General features: G+C 42.4%; 2 protein-coding genes across 2 annotated transcripts; both read left to right on the top strand.

The window, feature by feature from the left end:
• Positions 1-14: 14 nt before the first annotated feature.
• MYCBP (MYC binding protein) lies at positions 15-5,572 on the top strand. The gene is made up of 5 exons (XM_075047185.1): positions 15-141; positions 347-419; positions 2,242-2,290; positions 3,019-3,148; positions 5,479-5,572. The coding sequence occupies exons 1-5, from the start codon at positions 127-129 to the stop codon at positions 5,521-5,523; spliced, it is 312 nt and encodes a 103-aa protein (XP_074903286.1). The 5' UTR covers positions 15-126; the 3' UTR covers positions 5,524-5,572.
• A 2,125-nt stretch (positions 5,573-7,697) lies between these two features.
• Positions 7,698-23,015, top strand: RRAGC (Ras related GTP binding C). The gene is made up of 7 exons (XM_075047184.1): positions 7,698-7,983; positions 13,482-13,685; positions 14,416-14,615; positions 15,493-15,607; positions 17,141-17,283; positions 18,673-18,821; positions 19,815-23,015. Exons 1-7 carry the CDS (start codon positions 7,717-7,719, stop codon positions 19,964-19,966), a joined length of 1,230 nt encoding a protein of 409 aa, XP_074903285.1. The 5' UTR covers positions 7,698-7,716; the 3' UTR covers positions 19,967-23,015.
• Positions 23,016-23,303: the final 288 nt, after the last annotated feature.

The raw sequence follows: 23,303 nt of genomic DNA on the forward strand, positions 1-23,303 counted from the left end.
GCCCGCGCGGGGCGAGGCCGAGGGCGTTGCTGCTGTCCCGTCGCTGTGGTAACCGCTGGGAAGCCCTCGCGCCGTAAAAGAGTAGGGCGCAGGCGCGCGGCCGGGTGCAGGCGCGCTGAGGGTTAGATGGCGCATTACAAGGTAGGAGGGAGCGAGCCGGCGGCGCGGGGTTGGTGCGGCTTACCGTGCCGTCTGCGCGGAGGGGCAGGCCGTGGACTGGTACCGGCTCGGCCCTTCGTGCCGCCTCCGCGGCGGAGAGGGGGGCCGGCCCGCCCCCACGAGCCGCCGCCGTAGCTGGGGGGGGGGGGGTCGCCGCCGATCTGACCGTGTGGGCGTCCTCCCTCAGGCCGCGGACTCCAAGCGGGAGCAGTTCCGCCGGTACCTGGAGAAGTCGGGGGTGCTGGACACGCTCACCAAGGGTAAGTCTCCGGCCCGCGTCGTGCCGCCCGCGGGCGGCTCTTCGGGCGCTTCTCTGCGGGCGGGGGCCGTTCCCCTCGGGGCGTCCCGCTCCCGCGGCGCAGCTGCCGCCCTGGCACGGCTGTGGTGCGGCCGCCCCTCGGGCTGCCTCGGCGCTCTGCGCCGGTCGCCGGCTCGGCGAGCCGGTCGCTCTTTCTCCTCAGTCTGCGTGGCGGCCGGCAGCGGAACTCGCCCGGCCGACTTGGTGCGGCAGTGGAAATGGAGTCGGAGCCGGGCGGCGAGGCGGTGCGCGCTAGGGGGGGGCAGGGGGCCTCTCTGGAAGCGTGGCCTGTGAACCACCGTGCAGTTCACTCCTTGCTGGCAGTTCGCGCGTTCGTTGCGCGTGGGTCGATTGCTAGAGGCGTGTGTGGAACAGGAGTGGTAGAGACACGTAAGGGGCAGGAAGGCGGTTCCTCTCCCCTTCCGTGGTGTGCGAGACCTCTCTTACTCGGCCAAAGTGCTTTTCTCTATGCTTGCTTTTGGAAACAGCTGAACTTCTTGAGGGCTGTTACTCTGCCAGAGCTGTCCAGAGAAAGCAAATGCGTGAGACAAAATAACAGTAAATGTGCTCTTAAAAACAGTCTATTTAAAAAGACCCTTTCTTGAGTAGAGCTTGGTGCTTCTCAAACTAATGAACCTGTAAGTTTTGGGAGAGTGACTATCTGTATCAGAATGGGGAAGATGATGATGCTGAACTTGCATACTTTGGCTTTCTGTATGGCTTGGCGTCTCTTAAATCCTTCTGAAGTCTTTTTGAGAGCCTTCCAATAGTATGTGGAGAAAGCCTTTTAATGTTACTGCTTGAAAAACATGCTGTTTGAAGAGGGAGCAGCAGATCTAGGATGTCAAGTGAATAGGTGTTGCACTAAGACTCTTGGCCTGGTGTGTGGGTACCACTTGTATTCTTTCTATTGTAATATGAAGCGTCCTATTGGATGGCAAAACAAGTCTTCCAAGCAGCATGGCATCCTAATTTTGTTTTTAATTTAGGTGCTTAGCTTAAAACCAATTTGGCTGTGCAGTTTGGACATCTGAAACTGGGAGAAGGGCTTAAAAGTATTTATGCAAGCAGACATCTGCTATAGCCACGTATGTGCCCCTGGGGTGAGGGGCGAGTGGTTATGTTTGGGAACTTCCCGAGTATCTGTGTGACTGAGTTCTCCAGATATGGAGTTGGTATGTGTATGGCTAGTTTTATTTAAGCTGTCGGGGTACTGCTGCTTGTGCCTGACCTCCCTGGCACTCTTTTGGCTGCTAGAGCCCTCATCTGTAAAGATTATCAGTGTCACCTACTCTGACGGTAGCCATTTATTTTTGCAACTGCAGGTGTTTAATGGAGACTTGCTTTTGTATTGAAAGTTATGGAAGTGCTGATGGTGTCCTGCGGTTCAAAGATGTAGCTTAAGTGGAAGTAATGGTTTATGAAGGGAGAGTCTCAAAATAGTTAGAATTTCAATTTTGCTGATGAAAGCCAATATTAGGATTGTGTGTGGAATATGTAAAACTTGTCTAGGCTGTTTTGTGTTCTGTGCTAGAATAGCCAAAGACTATGGTTAAGGGATAAACAAAACTTCTGTCTAGCTGTAACTGGGTGGGATGCTCTGTTCCCGCCTGTACAGCAGACCTATTCTTTACACCAAAGTATATGGGTGAAAATCTTGTTAAGCAGAAAAATGCGCTACAAATGCAGCATGCAACTTGTATGCCTTCTTACTGTTGGTACATGTTTTAAAAACTTAGAGTTGCATGAACTTCTTGCAATTGTTGAATATTTTCTATTTGCAGTGTTGGTAGCCTTATATGAAGAGCCAGAGAAACCAAATAGTGCACTGGAGTATCCTTTTTCTCTTCTGTGAATTGTTTGCAGAGACTTCATGTGAAACAGCAGTAGTGCTTCTGACTTGTAGGTGGAGAGGCTCATTTAGAAGACTTGCGTTGAGAACATGACTTTTAAGGATGCAATTTAGGTAATAATTGCATTCTTACAAACTAACAAAGTCTGGTAGGATGAAAGAGAACTGTGCGTATCAGTATGCCAGCAATTCTGAAGTTAAGTTATAGGGCATTACAGAATGTCATAGACCTGCAGCATTAGATTTGAGTACTTATAATATCTGTGGCTTCTGAAGTCAGCTTCTTCATGCTTCCCCCCCCCCTCCCCCCCAATAATATGAGAGGGGAATAAAATTAACGTCTTTTGTTTCTTGCTGGTTTTAAGTAGCCTTTTTGGCTATTGCTTCTATTTTTTTTGGTTATTCCTTTTAACTCTTCAAAACTTCTGCGTTTAAGAGAGGAAAAGAAGAGGAGGGTGTAGTAAAACATGTGAATTAGTCCTGTGTGTACTGATGTCTTGTTTTGGGGTTTTTTTAATATACCAATGAACTTGAAAAGCTTTGTTATTTTTGTATCTTCATGCTGTAGGATAGAAAACACTCTAGTAATCTTAAGTGGTTTAATGCAATTTTGGTCACGTGTATTGCAGCACTAACTTCATCATAAGTGTTAAAACTAAAGTGTGGTTATGCTGTCTAACTGAAGAAATACTTAACATCTAAATATCAGCTTTCTGAAGCATCATCTGGGAGCTTCAGCTCCTGAGAATCCAGAAATAGAGGCACTTCGCTTGGAAGTGGCAGAGATGAAAGAAAAATATGAAGCTGTGTTGGAAGAAAATAAAAAACTGAAAACCAAGGTAAAAGTCTACTTAGTGTTCCTCAGTAGTTCCATATTACACAAGAAGAATACTTTAATACTTAGAATACAGCTAACTTTCTTCCATTAGAGTAACTGATAAATGTTGTTGCATTGTTTAGCCTCATGGCTGAGGAATGCTAATGGAATTCATCATGGTAAAGATTTTTTTTTTTTTTGATGGGACACTTATTGTGTTCTGTAACATAGAATAGTGTTGCTAAACTAGGGATTTTATTTATTTATTTAGTGAATGTGTACGTTATTGAGGCTAATCCCATGTCTTCATTCAGTCCTGTCTGGATGTGTTTAAGTTGTCTGATATTATGTAGCTCATGCTTCCACAAGAGTTTTGAAAAAGAAAAAAGCTCATGTATCTATTATAAAGGCTTTCAAAAGGCAAACTGAAGGAGGAATATTATATATTAGTTTGTGTGACCTGGCACAGACTTGCACGTGGCAGGATGTTACCAATGGAGGCACTCGTGTCTATGTGCAACAGTAATTTGCACTTTTGGGCAAAAACAACCCTGGTATTCCTTTACCTGCAACAACAGTGGATCTGATGTGCTGGCTAAGGCAGAGCCATTCTTTAATGGGTCTGCAGACTGTCTGAAACAGCTCTGAGATGTGAACAACTTCCCCTTATGAGAGAGCACTGTAAACCTAACAACGCTGAAGGAAACCTTAATAAGCTAGTAGCTTATGTGCCGCTACAGGTTTCTATGTGTCTGGTGGAAGAGGATGGCTGTTGTTATATGTGAATATCCCTATGTGGTTTTTTTTTACCGGGAGACAACCACCTCACCTTAGTCCTGGGAGAAGGGATTCTTGGGTGTTACACCTTTGTATTTCTTGTCTGGAGTGCCCTCTTGCTGTCCTAGTAATTGTCCTCCTCCTCTGTTAGCCACTGTGAGTCCTTACAGCTACATTTGTTATTTCTTACTAGGAAATATGGCAAAGAGCAGAATTTTAGGGGGAGTAGCAATAGACCAGCAGTTCACTTGGTGTAGCCGACTTAAAAATGCAACTGATAGTAAGTAGACACATGAAAGCAGAGTAACCTGGGTCTTTGTTTAAAGAACTCTTTTAAAGAAGTCAAAACTTGTTCCAGGAAAGTAAGCCTTTCCATAACCATGGGTTTATTTGTGCTTTCACCTTCTTCAGCCTTCAAATTATAACTCTTACTTTGTGTGTTTTCCAGTATTAATGTTTTTGCTTTTTCCCTTTCTTTTCCCTACCATCTTCTGCCTGTCATTCTGACGCTGTAGAAGTTCACACAGACAGAATGCAGGGAGAACATGTAGTGCTTTTTTTTTTTCGGTCCAGTAGCATAAAATACATGTCTTTAACTGTGCATTTATTGGTAACTTGAATCATGTTCAAATAGATGGTGGTCTTCCCTTGCATTCATCTGTGAAGATCTGTTCTTTTCCTTACATTTATTGGTCAGAATGTCAGGTATTTGGGTGGGGCGGGGGACAGGAAGTCAGTAGTTAGGCCCGCTGTGGAAAAAAAAAACCCTGACTTTGGATTGTATACTGGCCATCTTCTGTGGTAAAATCTACAAGAACAGTGGTTCTTGTTAGTGGCATAGTGATTGCTGTAACTTAGTGTTGCTATGAGGAACACATGGGTATTAACTTTATGTACTTTGCTTATTTTCAACCTACTCTGCAATTTGCGGGAGAGGGGAAGAATCTTAACTGAGGAAACTAAACTGGCGTATTTCAGAGACTCAGTCCTAATGCTTGAACTGTTTTGAAGCTTGAGCTTACCTTTAATGTAACTGAGGTCAAGTAAACACCTTCATATGTTTCTTTGGAAATAACTTTACACGTAAAGGTCATACTTTAGCGCATAGTTGCTTAGGCCATACTCTCCACAAAGAATAATGAAAGCTAGAATGATTACAGGGAACATTAGTTTGGGTACTGTTGCTATGAGAATGTTTCATTTAATCATATTTCAGTGAAATCAAAGCTTATAAGGCACTGATCATTATCAGTTGCTATTTGAGATGAAGAGTACTTAATGAGACCTAGAACAAGAAACAGGCAAAAATTAAGGGCAAGATCTATATGCTTGAAAGTGTGTTTAGAAAGCTCCCTTGTCATAGCTGCATGATTATACAATGTGACAAATTGATGTTTTGAGGGAAGGGTTACTTTGTTGCCTGACTCGAAAATGGACCTGCATAAATATCAGTGATGGATTAAAATGCACAAAGTAAATGGAACACCTCAAGACCAAACGTTTTCCTACATTTCTTAATGTAGAAAGTGTCTCTGAATGTTGCAGCTAACTAAATTCCTCTCTTTAAATCCACAGCTGGCTCAGTATGAACCACCTCAAGATGAGAAGCATGGTGAATAACAGTAGTTTCTCCTTTAATGCCTTGACTTAATAAAGGGCTTCCTGAGAACTGTAGTCCTTTTTTTTTTTGTGTGTGTGTGAACTCTGCATGTCTACTTTGTTACCTTATGATCTTAAAGAAAGAAAAAAATGCAGTATGAGTGTACAGCTATTCTTGTGCAGCTGCAGCAGCAGCTGAAGAGTTTAAGCATACTGACCAACTTCCTTGGTTTCTGTATTTAAGAAAAGCTGATAGTTGTGATTAACTTGTAAATAACTGTGCCTGCCAACTCTGTGTAAATTTCATATTGTGGTCAATGGTCCTGTTAAGCTGCTGATCTCTCTCTTGGTTTTCTTTTAACTGGTGGGGGTGACATGACACAGATGGACCACTGTAAACTAAAGCAGGACCTCCAAGGTATGTTCCAAGTTGGTGCTCAGAACTGAGGTTAGGCTTCTACTGAAGCTGATAGGGTAACTGTCTACTCAGAGGGACACAAAAGGGGTGAGTATAGTTATGTTAAGTGATGGACATAGCACAATGTTGGAGATGCAAACTGAACTTACACCTTTTAATTTGCATGAGGTGTACCTATTTCCATGCAGTTCATGTCTCCGATCCTGTTTCAGAAACCGGGCCTTGGAGAGTTGATCCAGATACTGCCTGGGCAGTTCTGAACAGAGTACAAAATTCTTACTTGTAATGGATGTTCTGGGTAGTTAGAGTGGCACATGTAAGAGTACAATGCAGAGGGCTCTGCTTTCTGATTCATCTAACTGGGAAAAGAAAATTTAGGCAGGGCAGAAAATACAAGAGGGGTGGGTGTGTGACTTGTGATTTCTAATTTCACCTCTATGTTCTATGGCCCCTGTTTCCCTGAGTTGGCTTCACAATTCTTCTGGAATGCAGAATTGGCCTTCTAAAAAAAAAAAAGTTTTAAAGAGCTGCATCTGTCTCCTATCCTAAAACCAGGTAGTTTAAAGGCAGCTGATGACAGGAAAAACAAAGGAAGGGGAGGGAAAAAGTGCAGTAGCTGTCTTATGTATTAGATCTACTGGCTATTAGTTTTAACTTCTCTGTTTCTAGGATGGGTTTTGCAGCTTGTCTTATGGGTGCTGTAGGATGGATCACAACTTTTGCTAAAGGCAATGTACAAACTGAAATCAAGGGCTAACAAATGTAATAGTTGCTTACCTCACTACTGTACCTATTATTGATCTAAAGAGACCAGAAGAGAGGTAAATGAGGGGAAAATACCGTGTTAAATCAGTAAAACAACAACAAAAAACCCCACCCTGAACAAGCAAACAAAACCCTGAAAAAAACCCAAACAGAAAAAATGCCCCACCTTCTGCAACGTGGGAGAGAAGAAAGCTCACTTGTGAGTTAGGACATACACCTAGCACCAATTTGCAGCAGGTGGAAATAGGGAGAGGATAATGCTGTAGAAAATGCATCATACAGCTGAACATGTGCTGCAAGTAATGTGACTGGAGGAAGACAGAAATAAATGCTGTTTGAGGCACATCTCGCCAAAGAAGCGGCAGGCAGGTAAGGTGTTTTGTCGAGGTCGTCCCGGGGCACAAAGGATTCCTTGGCCGAGACATCGGCTGTGAGGGCAGTGGTCCGCGCTTATGCTTTTCGTAACTGTATTTGCTTCCCTCTAAAAAGAGTTCGGTCTTGTGAGCCTTAAAGGAGAACTGTAAGGAAATAACCGCTACTGGCTAAGCCGCATGAGCGATGCCAGCAGAAAATTCCTATTTGGTGAACGCGAGGAACCTCGCTTCGCAGATAACGTTGGCTGGGAAAGGTAGGGGGACGGCCTCTTCAGCGACAGCTTCCCCCGCCTCAGCTCTCGTTTCTTTTCGCGCCCGCCGGGCCGGTGCCCGCGGCCGGTCTCCGCAGCGGGGGCCGGGGGTGCCGCGCGCGGGCTCCCGCGGGAGGGCGGCGGGCCCCTCCCCGCCGGCGGCGCCCAGGGCCGCCCGGCCGCTGCTCGCCCCGCCCCTGCCGCTCACGTGCGGTAGCGCCGTCAGGTGACTCGGGTCGTCTGACCGGAGCCATCCTACCTCGCTGCCGTCCCGAGCCAATCGGCGCCAGGGAGCTTGACGCCAGCCAATCCGCGGCAGGCTGTGGGGTGTCCGGTTGGGTTGGTCGAGCAGAAGGAGGGCCTGGGACGGGCGCTGGTGGCTGGAGGGCGGCGGGCTCGGGCGGACATGGCGCTGCAGTTCGGCGGGGCGGGCGCGGCGGGCACGGCTGAGGAGCCGGCGTTGGTGGGGGGTAGCTTCGGGGCTGCGGACTCGTTCCCCAAGGACTTCGGCTACGGGGAGGAGGAGGAGGAGGCGGAGCTGGAGGGAGGCCCGGGGCCCGGCGGGCCCGGCGGCGGCGCGGGCGGGCCCGGCGGCGGCGCGGGCGGGGCGGACTCCAAGCCGCGGATCCTGCTTATGGGGCTGCGGCGCAGCGGGAAGTCCTCCATCCAGAAGGTGAGGGGCAGCCGGCGGCTCAACGCCCCCGCCTGCCGCGCTGCCTCTCCGGCGCCGAGCTCTTTCTCATTTCTGTGGTGCTCTTTCGGCAATTTCTGCTTTTTAATGCGGGCGTGTGTGGCGAAGTTGAAGCGAAGGGAGGCTCCTGCTTAAGGATGCTTACTTCGCAGAACGGACTCTCTGAGAGAGGAAGGTTGTGTAGCATAGGTTGTAGCCTTTGTAGTTCTTCGCTTGAATGCTTCAGAAATGAAAAGTGAAGATACTGGTGTAAAATTTACCGTGAAGTGCTTTCTTACGGATGTGAAAGCACTGGGAGCGGTACAGGTGTGGTGTTTAGCTCGCGCTTCCGGTCAGAAGACGACTTGAGCTCTCGTTCTGCCTTTTGATCCTTTGAAAGAGACTTCTGCTTCTGTATGAGCAGAAAGACAGCCTCTGGTTTCTTTTAGTCCGCTAGACCAAGCAAACGAGTCGCTGGTCGAAGAGGAAATAAAACAGTTTCGGTGCCTTAGGTTTGCTGGTAGCTTCGTGAAGTTGCTAGCTTTTCTTAATAAAAATAAGACAAATCCGACTATTTTTGTTTGCCACGTTGCTTAAGAGAAGTGTGGTGCTAAGAATGATCCTTGTTCCTCAGTGCAAGTTTTGCATTTGCAGTCCCTATTATGAAGTTTTTAGGTGATACTTTTATGGGAAGGCGTTACTAGTCAAATGCCTTGGTTCTCAAGCTCTAGACTTAGGGGCTTCAAACTTACTTCAAATGCAAGTGTGGAATCCTTCGGATATTTTTGTAAAGGTTTTATGCAGAGAAGCCTTTTTTGGACATTGCGCCATAGGAGGTATGAATCTGCTTCTTTTAGCCAACTTATGCAGACTACTTGGCAATTCATAGGCTGTACTAGACCAATGGGTTCTAAACTGTAGTCTGAAGACTCCTATCTTTTGCTGTAGGCTTGCCTTTCTTTACACAAGGTTTGCAAAAGTTACCATACCTGTTAGAATTTTTTTTCCATTGTGCTATTCTGAAATACAGTGGCAGACTGGGCTGTCATTGCTTTTCAGTCTTTCCAGTTATTCCCCATTATTTAGGCCTAATGCTCCCACTGTATGTGCAAAGGCAGTCATTGTACTGAAAGTCTTTTTCTGTCTTTAGTCATGTGAATGGCACTCCTTGTAGACTCTCATTAGAGATCTTATTTTATTATCCGCAGCTGAAAAAAGTGAACCCTAAAAGCTAGAGGGAAGCAGTTAACTCCAAATTGCAGCTAGATTTTAAGACTTTACAAGTCACTTTATAGATGTAGGTTTTGGACTTTTTTTTTTTTTTTTTTTTTTTTTGTGATGACCAAGGTTGGTAGCATCAGTTCTCTGAGGACCCGTTCAAGTAGTTGTACAGGAAAGGAACAGTGTGATGTTGAGTATGCAATAAGAGGACATAGAATTTATCTTTTGCCGATCCGTTGCCAATCCGGCTCGGGAATTAGAAGCTGTGGTTCTGTTACCTAGGAGCTGATTGTGCTGCTGCCTGAGTGAACAAATTGTGGCAATAATTTGAGATACTCTTTGAGTATCAAGAAGTTTCAACAGCGTCCCTGCTCTTAGACCTGTCTAGTCCAAAAATGGTCATAATCAGACCTGACCCTTCTGTCTGGGCACTAGTTGTTGATCGCCTTGCCAGAGAGTGGGGGTGTGCATGATGAACACTGTATTAGGAAAAGTATTGGCTTTGTGGGAATCTAGAAATTTGTGTGAAAAACATAAATTATTAAACCACTTGAGCCCTCTACTGAGAGCAATATTAACAGGAGGCCTCTCACAAAAGAAAGAAAAACGATGGTGCTGAGGAGGAACTCTTTTTTCCTTTGGACAACTGGATTTTCCATACTGGTATAACCTGTGCCAATTTTTGTGCAGACTTATGACTTGCGTAACTGGACTTACTGCACTGTCCTTATGTAATAGGAACCTGAAAAGAATTCAGAGTACCTGATTTTGGGGTTTGTGTGTGTGTGTGTGTGTGTGGTTTTTGTTTTGTTTTGGGTGTTTTTGTTGTGGTCACCACACTTGCTGCTCTGCCTTCACAAGATTACCATAAATGTATTACTGGGGGAGGAATTTGTGCGTGTGGTAGAACCTAAAGCAGCAGCTTGTTTGGAGCTGCTGTAAACCTTTCATTTACTCCCATTTTTCTTTAAAGGTGTTAAATGAACTGAATTGGGGGAGTAGGGAGTCAGAACCAGCTGTCTGTCATGTTTCTGTAGCAAGCTCTAATACTTAAAAAATCTTACAGCAAGATGTAATGTAGTGCTCCTAATAACTAGTGAATTTCTTTAAAAACTTTGTCTGTTTTGTTTTCCTTTCACTGTACTTACCCTCTTCCTTTGTTACCCCACACTACCCAAATCTCTCCTCTGGAAAAAAAGACAGCTGCTACTTCTGAGACCATCTCATTCATTATAGCAGCTTAAGAAATCCATAAAATTAAAGCAAAGATTCTGGAAAGCATGAAATTGACAAAATGGTTGTATGTCTTATGCTGTTAGGGAATCCTTTGGAAGTCGCTTCTCATTGTTACCTGTGAAGCAGCTGTTCGCTTCCAGTTAGTAGATTCTCAACACCATCTTGCAATACCATACCTTTTCTCTCTCTTTTCAGGGATCTCCTTCCATCTGCCCGTGCAAATTCCTTTCTGGACATCAGGGCAATAGAAATAGTCTAATATTACCTCAAGAAAAAAAGGGGTTTACTATGACTGGAAAAAAAAAAAAAAAAAAGGAGTTTGAAAACCCATTCTGCATTTGGACTTATAGGTAAAGGTGCCTATTTTTATGTGCAGAATGATCCTATGCTGCAGTGGGGAGACTGGTTGATTATAAAGGGCAAATTGCCTGCTTCAGCTCTACAGACTTCATTGAGGCATGCTTTTCGTGGTGGCTTGGGACAACTCCCAGCGCAGGGTTCTTCCCTTTGGGTTACTTGCACTGTGAAGATTCTTAGAAAAGTTCTGGCTCTGGTTGTTATTTCCCTTTTGAGGAAAAGGATGTAGATTTCTCAGATATAAACCAGTTATTCAGGTTTCCAGACAAAGTGTCAAAAAAAAATAAAAAAAAAAGGGGAAACTAAAGTAGATTTGTTACTTTCTCAGCAACTTGCAATTCCTGCATTAGATATTCTTCTTGCAGTTTACAGGTGTTGCTACAATGTACTCGATAAAGTGTCTTGTGGTGACAGGTTATATTTGATCATAAGCTCTCTTAGTAGGGGTGTTATGGAAGTCATGTTTGTCACTTGATGTATAGGATTATTGTTTAGTGGTCTGGGATGTTTTTTCTTTGCATGGATCAGGCCAACATTTCAGCTGGTAGTGAAATTCCAAATATGGTTGTTCTCTGATTTGTAAAATAAAAAAAACACCAAAAACCAAGCACATGTTTCCCTGGGGAGTCCATTCAAAGTTTAAGGTAGTGGGAACGAATATGTCGGACAAATTCAGCTCACAGATCCAAGGAAGGGAAAATTGAGACAGAAATTGTGAGTTTAAAAAAAAAAAAAAATACAAGGGCAGTCCAAAAACACGGGGGTGGTTCAGAAACACTGCATCAGGAGTGCAGCTTAACTGCTGCAGTTCAAAAATAAAACCAAGTGCTGCTGTAAAGAAGTTCTTGTAGAGATAAGATTGACATGTCAGGAAATAAAAAAAAAAACAACCTGAAAACTGAGATTGTGGCAGGTCAGATGTGAATGGGATATTCAGAGGGATAAAAAAAAAACAAACTGAAAGAGCGTATTGCTAAGAGTGCTCAAGCTGACAGTGAAAAGTTCCTAAAATACAGTAAAAGCAGGAAGTCTGCCAGGAAGTTGATGAGACTGTTGGATGTTGAAGGTGTAAAAGGAACACTTGGGAATGATAAAAGCCATAGCAAGGAAACTCAGCAGATTCTTAGAATTTTACTAGCTTTGTCTGCTCTGCCTGCGTATGCCCAGTCAAAATTGCTTGGCATCAGTGTGAGCTGCATGCTTCCAATCGGATGCTCCCACAGCCTTTTTATTTGCTTTATCAAAGCTCTGTAAAGCAAGTAAGAGTAGGGGTAGATGCTAGGTGATAGAAATGGAATTTGATTAGAACTGTGTCTTGGTTCCCTTATTAGTGTAAAAAAACAGATTGGGAACATCAATCTGATGTAACACACTGCTTTGGGAAGGAGGGGAAAGGGGGATGATGGCATTGCTTCTCAGAGACTCATCTGCATTAAACTGGATTCACTAATTCTATCCTGCTCCCTGTGGGAGACGCTGAGTTCCATAGAAGGAACATTGATTTCAGAATGCTTTAAAACTGTGCTGCAAACCCTGAGGAATTTTTAGTCCTTGCAATACAGCTGCTACATATATAGAACTGTTTTTACTTTTCCATACAAATGTCCTGCTGTTTAAAACCTCATTTAGATCGTGGCTTCCTCAAATGTTTGCCTTGAGGAACAATTTTTTTCCCTTGGTCTTAAAAATCTAGGCTGACATACTACTTTGAACCTCAGTAAAGAATCCATTAACTATACTGGGTGTGGAGTTGTTTGTCTTGCAGTTTTTCTGACAGAGATTGTTGCAGTAAGTCTCTTTAATGCATGACTTCTGTAACTGTGTGAAACATTAAAAAAAAAAAATTACCAAGTGCTATATAGGAAACATCTTTCTCTTTGCAGTTCTAGCATTTGACCACCTCATGTTTGTAGTGTTTGAGTTGCTTTAGTGCAACCTTCACTGTTGAAACTGACTGCTTTTGCTACAGGCTGGTTTGCTCTGGGGTTACATGCTAGTTCTATTTGTTCAGGGAAGGGTTAAAATCCCAGTGGGACTTTTTGAGTACTAGCAATGAGTATGTTTTTCATCACTGCAGCTAAACCGTTTACCAACTGGTATAGAACCTTTCATCGTTTCCTTAGGGTACTTGAGAGGGTCAGCAAACATAATTCAGTTGTTAGTAGATGGCAAACTACCTAGCTATCTGGGTCTCTAAAACTGAGATGTTATTTTTGTACACTTTTATTGAAGTTTAGGAACAGTCTGATTATATTGTGTTGTAATGCTTGGCACCAGACTAAAAAAAAAAGTTTACTTTAGGAATTTCTAAGAGTGGAAGGGAACAGTTCTTAAAAGCTTGCAGTTGCTTCATTAACACAGTGGCTTTGTACCAGATCTGAATTGGCTAATATAGCAGAATTTGAAAATACTGTCAGATTTGCAACGAAGAAAGAGTAACTGGGATGTCTTTGTCTTTAGGCAGTAGTATTATTTAGACTTGTTAAAATGTTTAACTGTATTCAGTTCCTTGGTTCTGGTCAAGGGTAGGTTATTTCCTTAGCTGATGCAGGAAGCTGTCTATTTACCAGAAGGAAACTGTACACTTTAGAATGGATAAACCTATTTGTAAGATTCAAGTGGCAGAACGTTTACCAATCTCTTCTAATAAGATAAAGTCGAGACTATTATTTGTGTTCTTTTAACAGGTGGTGTTTCACAAAATGTCTCCCAATGAGACTCTATTCTTGGAAAGTACCAACAAGATCTACAAAGATGATATTTCCAACAGTTCATTTGTGAATTTCCAAATATGGGATTTTCCTGGACAGATGGACTTTTTTGATCCAACATTTGATTATGAGATGATCTTCAGAGGAACAGGTGCTCTAATATACGTTATTGATGCCCAGGTAAATACAAATCACTAAGAATCACAAGGAAGTTTTCTTTTTGCTTTGTGTGTGAGAGGAATGATCAAGAAGCTAATAATTTATATTTTTAGATAAGTTTGTAAAACATCTGTTATGTATGAAAGGACGCGTTGGCAATCTAACTTTCGGTGTATGGGTTTTAGTTTTGTGAATTGACTGGAACACATGCTCCTGGTGGAGAAAGTGGAAAGGGGCGAGTACCCTTACCTGAGAACTTACCTTTTCTACAATAATAGTGAGAATCTGCTGTGCTTAGATGGTCTAAATTATTCCTTCCCTCTGCTGTTGACTGTTACGGAATTGATTTAATAACAGCACACCTCTGACCTCAGTTTCAAGTACTGGTACTATTGGGTATCTGGTAGCTTCTAATAAATTTAGGAATTGCACCATGGGAGATTATCTGATCATTAGGACTGTATTGGAGATCGCTGCCGCCTTTTGCTGGAGTTGAAGTGTAACCTGCCTTTTGCTCTGAAGCTTAGTTTTGTGTAGCTGAGCCTTGTATGGCTAATGCAACTTAATTTACATAACAGAATCTAAGCTACTTGGATTTCTGACACTCCAAGGTATTCTCTTCTCCTATACTTCTGTTTAGTTACAGAAGTGAAGTGAAGTTCTTGCACTGAAATATTTTGTCCTCGTGCAGAACAGAATAGTTATCAGAGATAAAGCATTGTCATTCATTCCTGCCAAAACTGATTTACAGGATGACTACATGGAAGCTTTAACAAGACTCCACATTACAGTTTCAAAAGCCTACAAGGTCAACCCAGAAATGAACTTTGAAGTTTTTATTCATAAAGTTGATGGTTTATCGGATGACCATAAAATAGAAACTCAGAGGGATATTCATCAGAGGGCTAATGATGACCTTACGGATGCTGGTCTTGAAAAACTTCACCTTAGGTGAGTTAAAGATTCTGGCATATGTAATTCTACTGTTGCTGATACTCATACAGACTAATGGGTTTTAGATGTAATAGTGGACGGACCGGAGCAAGGCCTTGAGTTTCTTAATACTGCACAAACTCTTGTTATAAAACACACCACTGAATTTATGGCCAAGCCTCAGCTGTTAGGCTGAGTAAAATAAGGCAGGCTACTGTAGTGGATTTCAATCAACAGATTTATTCATAAACTTGCTGATAATTCAAGGTTCTTTTGCATACTTTTCATCCAGCATAGCAGGCCGAATTTGTACACGTGGCCTGGAGGGACAGGATAAGGAGAGGGGAAGCTGCCTGCCTTCTAGTCCTGGCTAGCACTGACTTTTCAGTGTGATTGCTTTAAAAGCTTAGTCTCTTACTTGGTATTTGGCTCGCTTTTAAGGTGTCTTCTACCGACACCTTTAAAATGAGCTATCTTTTCTCTGTTTTTACTGCTATTTTGATTCTTGTAGAGCCTTTAAGTATTGCCAGTGTCTCTTGGTGTTAGTGTGAACAAAGTGGAAGGCCAGGAATGAGACTTGAAGAAATCTGGTCAAGTATTTAATGCCTTTGTGATCAGCATTCTGTAGGCTAAGTGTGTTGTGAAAGCATGTTCAAATTTTCCTCTCTGTTCTCCCACCTCTCTGGATGGAGGAAGTCTGTTTTGTGTTTATTCCAGACGCTCAGAAATTAGGTTCTTGGTGTAGTGGCCAGGTATAATTGTGATAAAGGCATCCCAGCTAAATCATCAGGCCTGAATGTTAGAAAACATAGCTTTACTATTTCTATTGCAATTCTGAAATACTCTTGAATCTTTGTTCTTTTTTTTATTCCTTTTCCCTCCCTCCTCATCTCAGCTTTTATTTGACCAGTATCTATGACCATTCAATATTTGAAGCCTTCAGTAAAGTGGTACAGAAGCTCATTCCGCAACTGCCAACGCTGGAAAATCTACTAAATATCTTTATATCAGTAAGTGTTAATCTAACAGAACTTTGAGTGAAATACGCGGAATGGTAAAGCAAGTCCTTCTGCTAGAGAATGCTGGCTAGATCTGCCCTTGGGAGATTCAGGTGGCACTCCTGTTGGTGTATTCTGCTGGCCCGGTTGTCTGCATTAGAAGCTTTTTACCACAGCTAAATTGTACTGGTGTGTGCTTTGTGTGGGTTTCTCTAAATACTGACAAAGCATAGTTTGGCTGGTTATAACTGTTGATACGGAAGTTTTCTGCCAGCATGATATACTGATTAGTCTGCTAAGGCACTTAGTCTAATGTAGCTGTACTGGCAAGAGACTTTTTTCATAATATGAACTTGGCCTTGAACTAAACTGTCTATTTCATGTGGCCTGTGAGACTTTTGCCCTTACTCTTCCAGAGTTTGCATTTCTTACAGAATTTGTGACATAGAAATTTGCTGCTATGTACTTGAAATCAGATAAAATGTCACCCTAGAGACAAGGCTGAAGTAGCCTGTCTCATTAAAGTTATGTCTGTGAGGCTGTTGCAGGCATGTGGACAACATGAAAAAAGCCAGTTGCGATTGAGAGGAGCTGTGTGGGTCAGATGTGTCGCCCCATGCTACTGTATAATGCTTGTTTGCTGTGTTAGTAGATGACTGTCTGTAATAACCTGGCCCAGTGGATGAAGGGCATGTTAATGGTCACCCTGCTTAGTGCCATGAGGCTATGGAACGTGGCCCTGATGCCAAAAGGATCATCTGGATGTCCTCAGGACACTGCCTTGGGTATTCAGACTAGCTAGGAAAAAGTGATAAGGAATGTTTCCGGTGCCTAAATAGAAATTTAGCTTTGCCAGAAATCCATAGTGAATACGTGGTAACTTGCTTAACAGCAGAAGGCTTCTGAACTTAGTATGAGCACGTGCGCTTTGTCAAAGTGCTCTGTTACAAACGGGATGGTACAATTGGCTTGGTGCTTTTCCATACCCATAACTGCCATAATGTGATAGTCTTCACGGAGTCATAAGTTTAGAAGCTGACTTTATTTGCTCTGCATGTTAAACTATGTGGCAACTGCCACACACAGAAACTGAACTGCCAAGATACTACACAAGCATAAAATATAAGTGTCAGCACACTAGTGTGAAGTAACTTGTCTCTGAGCCTGGTCCATCAGGTGGATGTGAATGTGTGGCTCTTCTGGAGTTAATAGAACCACAGAAGAGGAAAACTGCTGAATTTGGGTTCTGGAAGCATAGTAAAATGTAACGTTAATTATGATCTGGTAAATAATAAACTGAAAAGAATTCTGAGTCCTCAGCTTTATTTTTGTCAACTAGAAGGTGTTGTTGATATGTACTATGGCAACAAGGGTATTGTATTTATAAACTATATGCTCTAAATCTTGATTCTGTCTTAAGCCTCTAAATTGGTTATGTTTAAACCATTTCCTGCTATTAAGAATGTGAAAGTATATGAATTCTACTTGAGATTTAAAAAATGTAGTTATTTAAAAAATTCATCCAAATTCTTTCTCTTTCTGAAGAATTCAGGCATTGAAAAAGCTTTTCTCTTCGATGTAGTCAGCAAAATCTACATCGCAACAGACAGTTCCCCTGTGGACATGCAGTCATATGAGTTGTGCTGTGACATGATTGATGTAGTGATAGATGTTTCCTGTATATATGGGTAAGTGATGAACGCTCTTAGGAGAAAAGTCCTTAAAAGTTGTAGAATAGGTTGCAAACTGTGCAAGTGGTGCTGGCTTTGTCATCCAGCCAGATGCTATCAATTGGTCTGTAGAGCACATTGGTTCTGTAAGTAATTAGAATATAAAGCCAAATGATTTGGCAGCTGGATTGAGCATTTGTACTCTGTTTCCCTCCACTCATGGCCTTAGACAGCCATCTGACACTTGTAAAAGTCAGGTGTTTCCTGTAAAATATGAATACTGCTTTGTCTCTTTTGGCATGGTGGGTGCGAGTATGTTAATACCTGCAAATAACTGGGGTCCATAGCATGCCATAGCTCGTAAGTGTAACTTGCAGTCACATTGCTTTGAGACTTGCCGCTATCTGAGCAGAATAGCTTTTGCGAGATCAACTCGGCTCTTGCTGACTTTCTCTGAGGGATGCATATACTGCTTGTTTCTCACAATTTACGGCTGAATTATACTTCACAACGGATTTTTGAAGCAGCTCTGGAGGATTGGTAACTTATTTTAGAACTGTGGTTGTAGCCTGGAAAATACAGTGCTGCCAAGAAATACTGCAACGTTTAATGGTCTGTCTGCTGACGGGTCAACCCAGGGTTGTGTAACTGTTCTGGGTTTTTTTTGTTTTTTGGTTTTGTTTTTTTTTTTCAGGAGTAGCTCGCGATACATCTTTTGCTTCTACAGTAATTTAACTAACACTAAAAACTTGCAGATAGAAAGCAGCATCCTAATCTTTTCTTGTAAATGCAGGCTGGTTTAGCTTAAGAACAAAAAGTGTCCCGCTCCCTGTTGCACTCCCACACCCTGGCCTCACTAAGGAAGCCTTTGTATTAATTTACCTAAAGTAGTTTTGCTGAGGTGTCACTCCATTGATGTTTCTGCATAGAAGTCCTGCATTAGAATCTTGAAACCAATCACCTGATACCTTACTGTGGCACTGTAAACTCAGTTAGACAGTGAGTAGCAGTGACTCTTTGGTTTGAAGGTAAACTATGCTGTAACTAATGTACTACAATACCTCCATTAAGAATGCTCAGACGTAAGCTGAAAACGGTATCGACTGAACAGCTATAGCTCTTAGTTTGATATCAAAAGAATGCATGCTGACAGCTTGCTCTTAACTGCTTATCTGAGATAGACAGTATCTAGTAAAGTCCTCTACTCTGTTTAGGTCTAGCTTTCCTGAGAAACTTAAGGTGTGATAACAGTCTTACAATAGTATTAAGACCTGCATTGCAGGTTCTTTGCTTGCTCACTGTTCAGTATGAGTGATACTCTTCTAACTGCATTTAACAGGTATTTGTCTTGAAGTTACATATGCATGCCTACTAGATTATGTCTTGGGTTAACTCCTTCTTTCTTAGGTTAAAGGAAGATGGCACTGGAAGTGCTTATGATAAAGAGTCAATGGCAATTATCAAGCTCAATAACACAACGGTCCTGTACCTAAAGGAAGTAACAAAGTTTTTGGCATTAGTTTGCATTCTTAGAGAAGAGAGTTTTGAGCGCAAAGGTAAGGACTTCCCTCCACCCCCACCCCCCAATGAACAGCTTTTATCTAATGTTTTTTATCAACTATATTTTTGTGTAACTAAATTTGTTTAATTTCTTCTGGGAGGAATTTTCTACTTTCCCAGAGATAGGTATAAAGAGGTCTTATTTCTATTCTTGTGAATCATCGCTTTAATTGCTGTCCTCCTGCTGAAATGACTTGTGTAGTTGTGGCCTGTGTCACTACCATCTCCTATAGTGGAATCAGTAGAATGGAGTAATGCTTATTACGTTCTGCTTGACAGCTCCTGTGTTGTGAATAGCCATATTCTCTATCACGTGTTGAACTGATGAAATTTTTTTTAACATATGACTGAAGAAATCAACAGTGGTAGGCTAGTACAGCATGTGGTAGGAACTTAGAACGAAGTATTTAATACATTGCAGGTCTAACCAGCTATATAGTTGCTTGGACCTGTAGGAGATGATGGTATGAATGGTCTTGCATGTGTTATGGGGTAGAAATGACAGCGTAGGCCCTAATTTCAAAGTATTTGACTTAAATGGTGACAGTACCTACCTTGGCATTTTAGAAAGAGAAAAAGCAGATGTGTTCTTTTAATAACTGTACTGTATTTGATCTCAAAGTTTTTCTCACCGCAGTTAGGATATATATCAATGACATAAAGGGCAAGATAACATTCAAGTGATGGTTGTGCTGTATGACCATGTTTTTGGGGGGTAGAGTCTTGTGTTGTCCCCTCACCTGCTGTTTAATTACGAATACACACCTTGCATTCCAAATGAGTACCTTTTTTTCTAAAAACTGAGACAGTCTAAATAAATACTGGCATCAGTAAAACTTTAAGTATTCTGAATCCAAATTCATACTAAAATAAGTAGCAAAATAGCTGTTGGGTAAATGAAAAGCTGTATATTGAGAAGCTCTGTTGATTACATAAATGTGCCAAGCTGAGCACAGCTTTTCCTCTCCCCTCCTTCTCCTTCTTGACAGGTCTGATAGACTACAATTTTCATTGCTTCCGCAAAGCCATTCATGAAGTCTTTGAAGTAGGTGTTGCCTCCCACAGAATCTGCAACCATCAATCAAGCACCTCAAATATGAAAGCAGTGACTCACAATGGCACACCTAGGAACGCAGTCTAGAGGAAAACTAAAGACGTTGGATAGACTTGTCAGCTCTTCACTCCAAAGTTTTGTGGAACAAGAGAAGGGTAGTCTGAAAGCCTGAAGTATGTTTCACAGGAGAAGAGTGGCACTAACTGTGGAACAGCAGCTTGTAACTCATGTTGGACAACTGAAACTACTGTAAAAATACTTTGAGGCCAGTGGAGTTAGAAATGCTGGTTTGAAACCAGGTTTATTGCAAGTGCAGTGGTTTTTCAGTTAGGAATCCTATTTTAACAGTCTGTCTCTGACTGATTGCCCGGTCAAAGCTTACAAATGATTGAGTTGAGTTTAGTGTGAAACACTTGAATAGTCACCTGCTCAACTTTTTTTTTTCTTTCTTCTTTTTTTTTTTCATTAATCTGTAGAATATCCTCTTTTGCTTAAGTTTATCCTTTTGTCACACACAAAAAAAAGGTGGTGTTATTATTTAGGCTTGTGAAACTCAGGCTTTTTGTTTGGTGAGGCTGGTCTCACAAATCATTCCATAAAGCAGTTCTTGCTCTCGTCGGTATTCTCAGAGTATTCTTGTGAATTCTGTACTTGTTAAGTGGATGCAAGGTAGAGCTCTGTTCTAGTGATTCTATGTTTGGAGAGCTGACCTGGAGCTTCATTTTAAGAGATCGTGATACTTTGCTTTCAGACCACACTTCTTGGTATGCCCCCTTTGATGGAAGGGAAGTATTAAAACCAGAAATAAACTACCTGCTCTCTTTTGCAAAAACATGGATGTCAAATCTGTGTGATTAATCCTATTCACAAAACAACTGCAGGGCTAACTAAACTGAAATGTCTGCCACCTGTTGTAATAAAGCAACCACTTTCAGCTATTCCCAAGCGAAGAAATGACAAAGTTACTGGCTTTTGATGGTGAATCTGTCTCTACCCTCTGACTGATAATCAAGCCAATTCCTAGAAAAATGTCTTAGGGTGTTATCCTTGCACGGCAATTATATATCAGTGTGCTACAACCTACTAATAATACCAGACATTGAAAGTGCGTTGATTCTGTACTGTGGCAAACACTTTCTTGTTTGTTGCCATGCAATCTGAATAGAATAGTGGTTTTTTTCTGATTTTGTGAATGATGGCTTTCATACTATGGGAAGTATATCTGAATTGTTTTAATCTAATTTATTGGTATTGGTATTATTACTGCAGATGTCATAGTGTACATCAGCCTTGCTATGCAGTAAGCTCAGCTGCTGGCCCGTAAAGATCTTGCCTCTTTTTACCTGTCCCTATGTGCATATAGGTGTTGCGAAGCCACTGGACCAACTGACTATACAAGTGCCACTATAAAAGTTTCTGCAAGAAGATCTGGAACTGTAAGCGATCTCTGCAACCAATGTATTTATGTGGTCAGAAATAACCACGGGATTGCTTCTGTGCTTTTAGAATGGATTTTCATTGAACTATGTAAAAATGAATATTCATGCATTAACATTAGGGTGTATGCACATACTGTGTAAATGTTTTTCTTTTGTTCTAAAGATGTTGTATGATACTAAATACATAAAGGATCTGCTCCAAAAGTTACCACGGTCAGCACGAGACTTGGGAATTCAAGTGCTCTAGTTCGGTTCTCTTAATAGCGGTTGTAGTTCTGAACCTAGGCTGAGCCCCTTTTTGGTAATGGAACTGCAGGGTTTTTTTAAGGAAGTGCTGCAAGCTTGTGAGATTGGGTTTTGTAGCTTGCAAGCTCTATCACAGTGTTCTAGTACTCAAGGTGAGAGGAAAAGTAATTGGCAAGATCACAGGAAGGAAGAAATCATTCCCATTTGTGCAGTGAGTTTTCCATGTTCTAAGTACCCATGTATGTTCCTCTCTGTCTTTGCTCTCTACATGATGTAATAAAATGAAAAATGGTCAAACTGTAACACTATTGTTTCTGTGAGAGGGTGAGACACTTCAACAAAAGTCTATAAAGGCCTATATGGTTAAGCAAATTTTAAAAAGCCGTGTTATCTTCACAGTATTTTTTAAAGAAGTTAAATACCACCTTCCCATGTGAAATTTTAAAAATTTCAGTTGGCCTTAGCTTTCCTCTCCATTAAAAGCTGACTCCAAACTGAATACTCAGTTTTCAGGAGGTGACTCTAGACTTTAAAGGCATATAAATGATGAAGTGACTTGTTATTTTCTTTTGATTAATGGTGAGCCTTAGGCTGCGTTCTGAAATTCTGCCTTCTGGTGTGCATGTTGTGGTGGGTTTTTGTTGGTGTTTTTTTTTGTTTTGGTTTGGGTTTTTTTGTCAGCTTTACCTTACTCTTGAATGATTGCATTTACTGAAGGTTAATGGTAGCACCTCAAAACAGAATACTGATTATTTTCACTACTACCTGCACAATATTAGCTTTAAAAGTTAAATTTGTCTCTAGTAAGGAGCATGATATTTCTTCAGTTTACTGTCTTAACGGCCTTCCTAAATTGATTCATGTTAAGTCAGATGCTGCTATTCAAGTAGCATGTTCCTTAACCTGTTGCTGCTTTAGCAAGGCAGCTTTTGGTTTCTGCTGAAATCTTTATGCTGCCAGGGAGGGAGGGGAAAGGATGGGAATTACACTTTTTCTCCCTTGTGTAGGGACCTATCTCCCCTTCCTGTACTGACCTGTTGCAGGGAGAGATCCTATTAGAGATAAGGGAAGGCAGTATCACAGTCTCTCCAATAAAAGGACTGAAACTGTGAAGAAGACCATCAACTAGTGCTTCACCTTTCTGCCTTTTTTTTCCCCTCTGAACCTGTAGTGGTACAGCTGCTCTGCAGTCTTTTTCGCAAACAACGGAGGATGTGTGCTTTGAAGGAGAAAAAAGGTGCAGATGCAGGAGGGCATAGGGGGAAAAGGTGATGAGCCTGCAGGGAGGAGGAATAAAATCTCTTTCTGTTGAAGACTAAGGCAATCCCTCGCAAAATACGTGTCAGCTTCGAGGTGTCTGGCACCAGACTAATGGTTGCTCATCACTGGCTAGGTTTCCAATTGACAATCGTGCCAGCTGGAGCACAGGAGGGGGAAGGAAGGAAAGGCCCGGCCTGGGAAGAGGGGGCAGGGTAATAAAAAGGGGTGTCTGTCTGCGGTCCCGAAGGTTTAAATCTGCCTATCGTTCGGCTGGGGGAGCGAGCGGTCTTCCCGCCCTTCCTCTCAGACCTCCCCGAAAGTCACGCGTGACTGAATCACCCACTCCGTATCTAACGGACAGCAGCTGTAAGCATGGGGCTACACGGAACGGGGTCTTACCTTCAGGCAGCGGGAAGGGAAGCGCGGGAGAGCTCCTGGCGCCTGGCGGCCTGCGGCGAGCGGCCCTCCTCCCTCCGAGG

This window comes from Buteo buteo, chromosome 16, assembly GCF_964188355.1.
Source record: "Buteo buteo chromosome 16, bButBut1.hap1.1, whole genome shotgun sequence".
In the NCBI taxonomy this organism is placed as follows: Eukaryota; Metazoa; Chordata; class Aves; order Accipitriformes; family Accipitridae; genus Buteo; species Buteo buteo.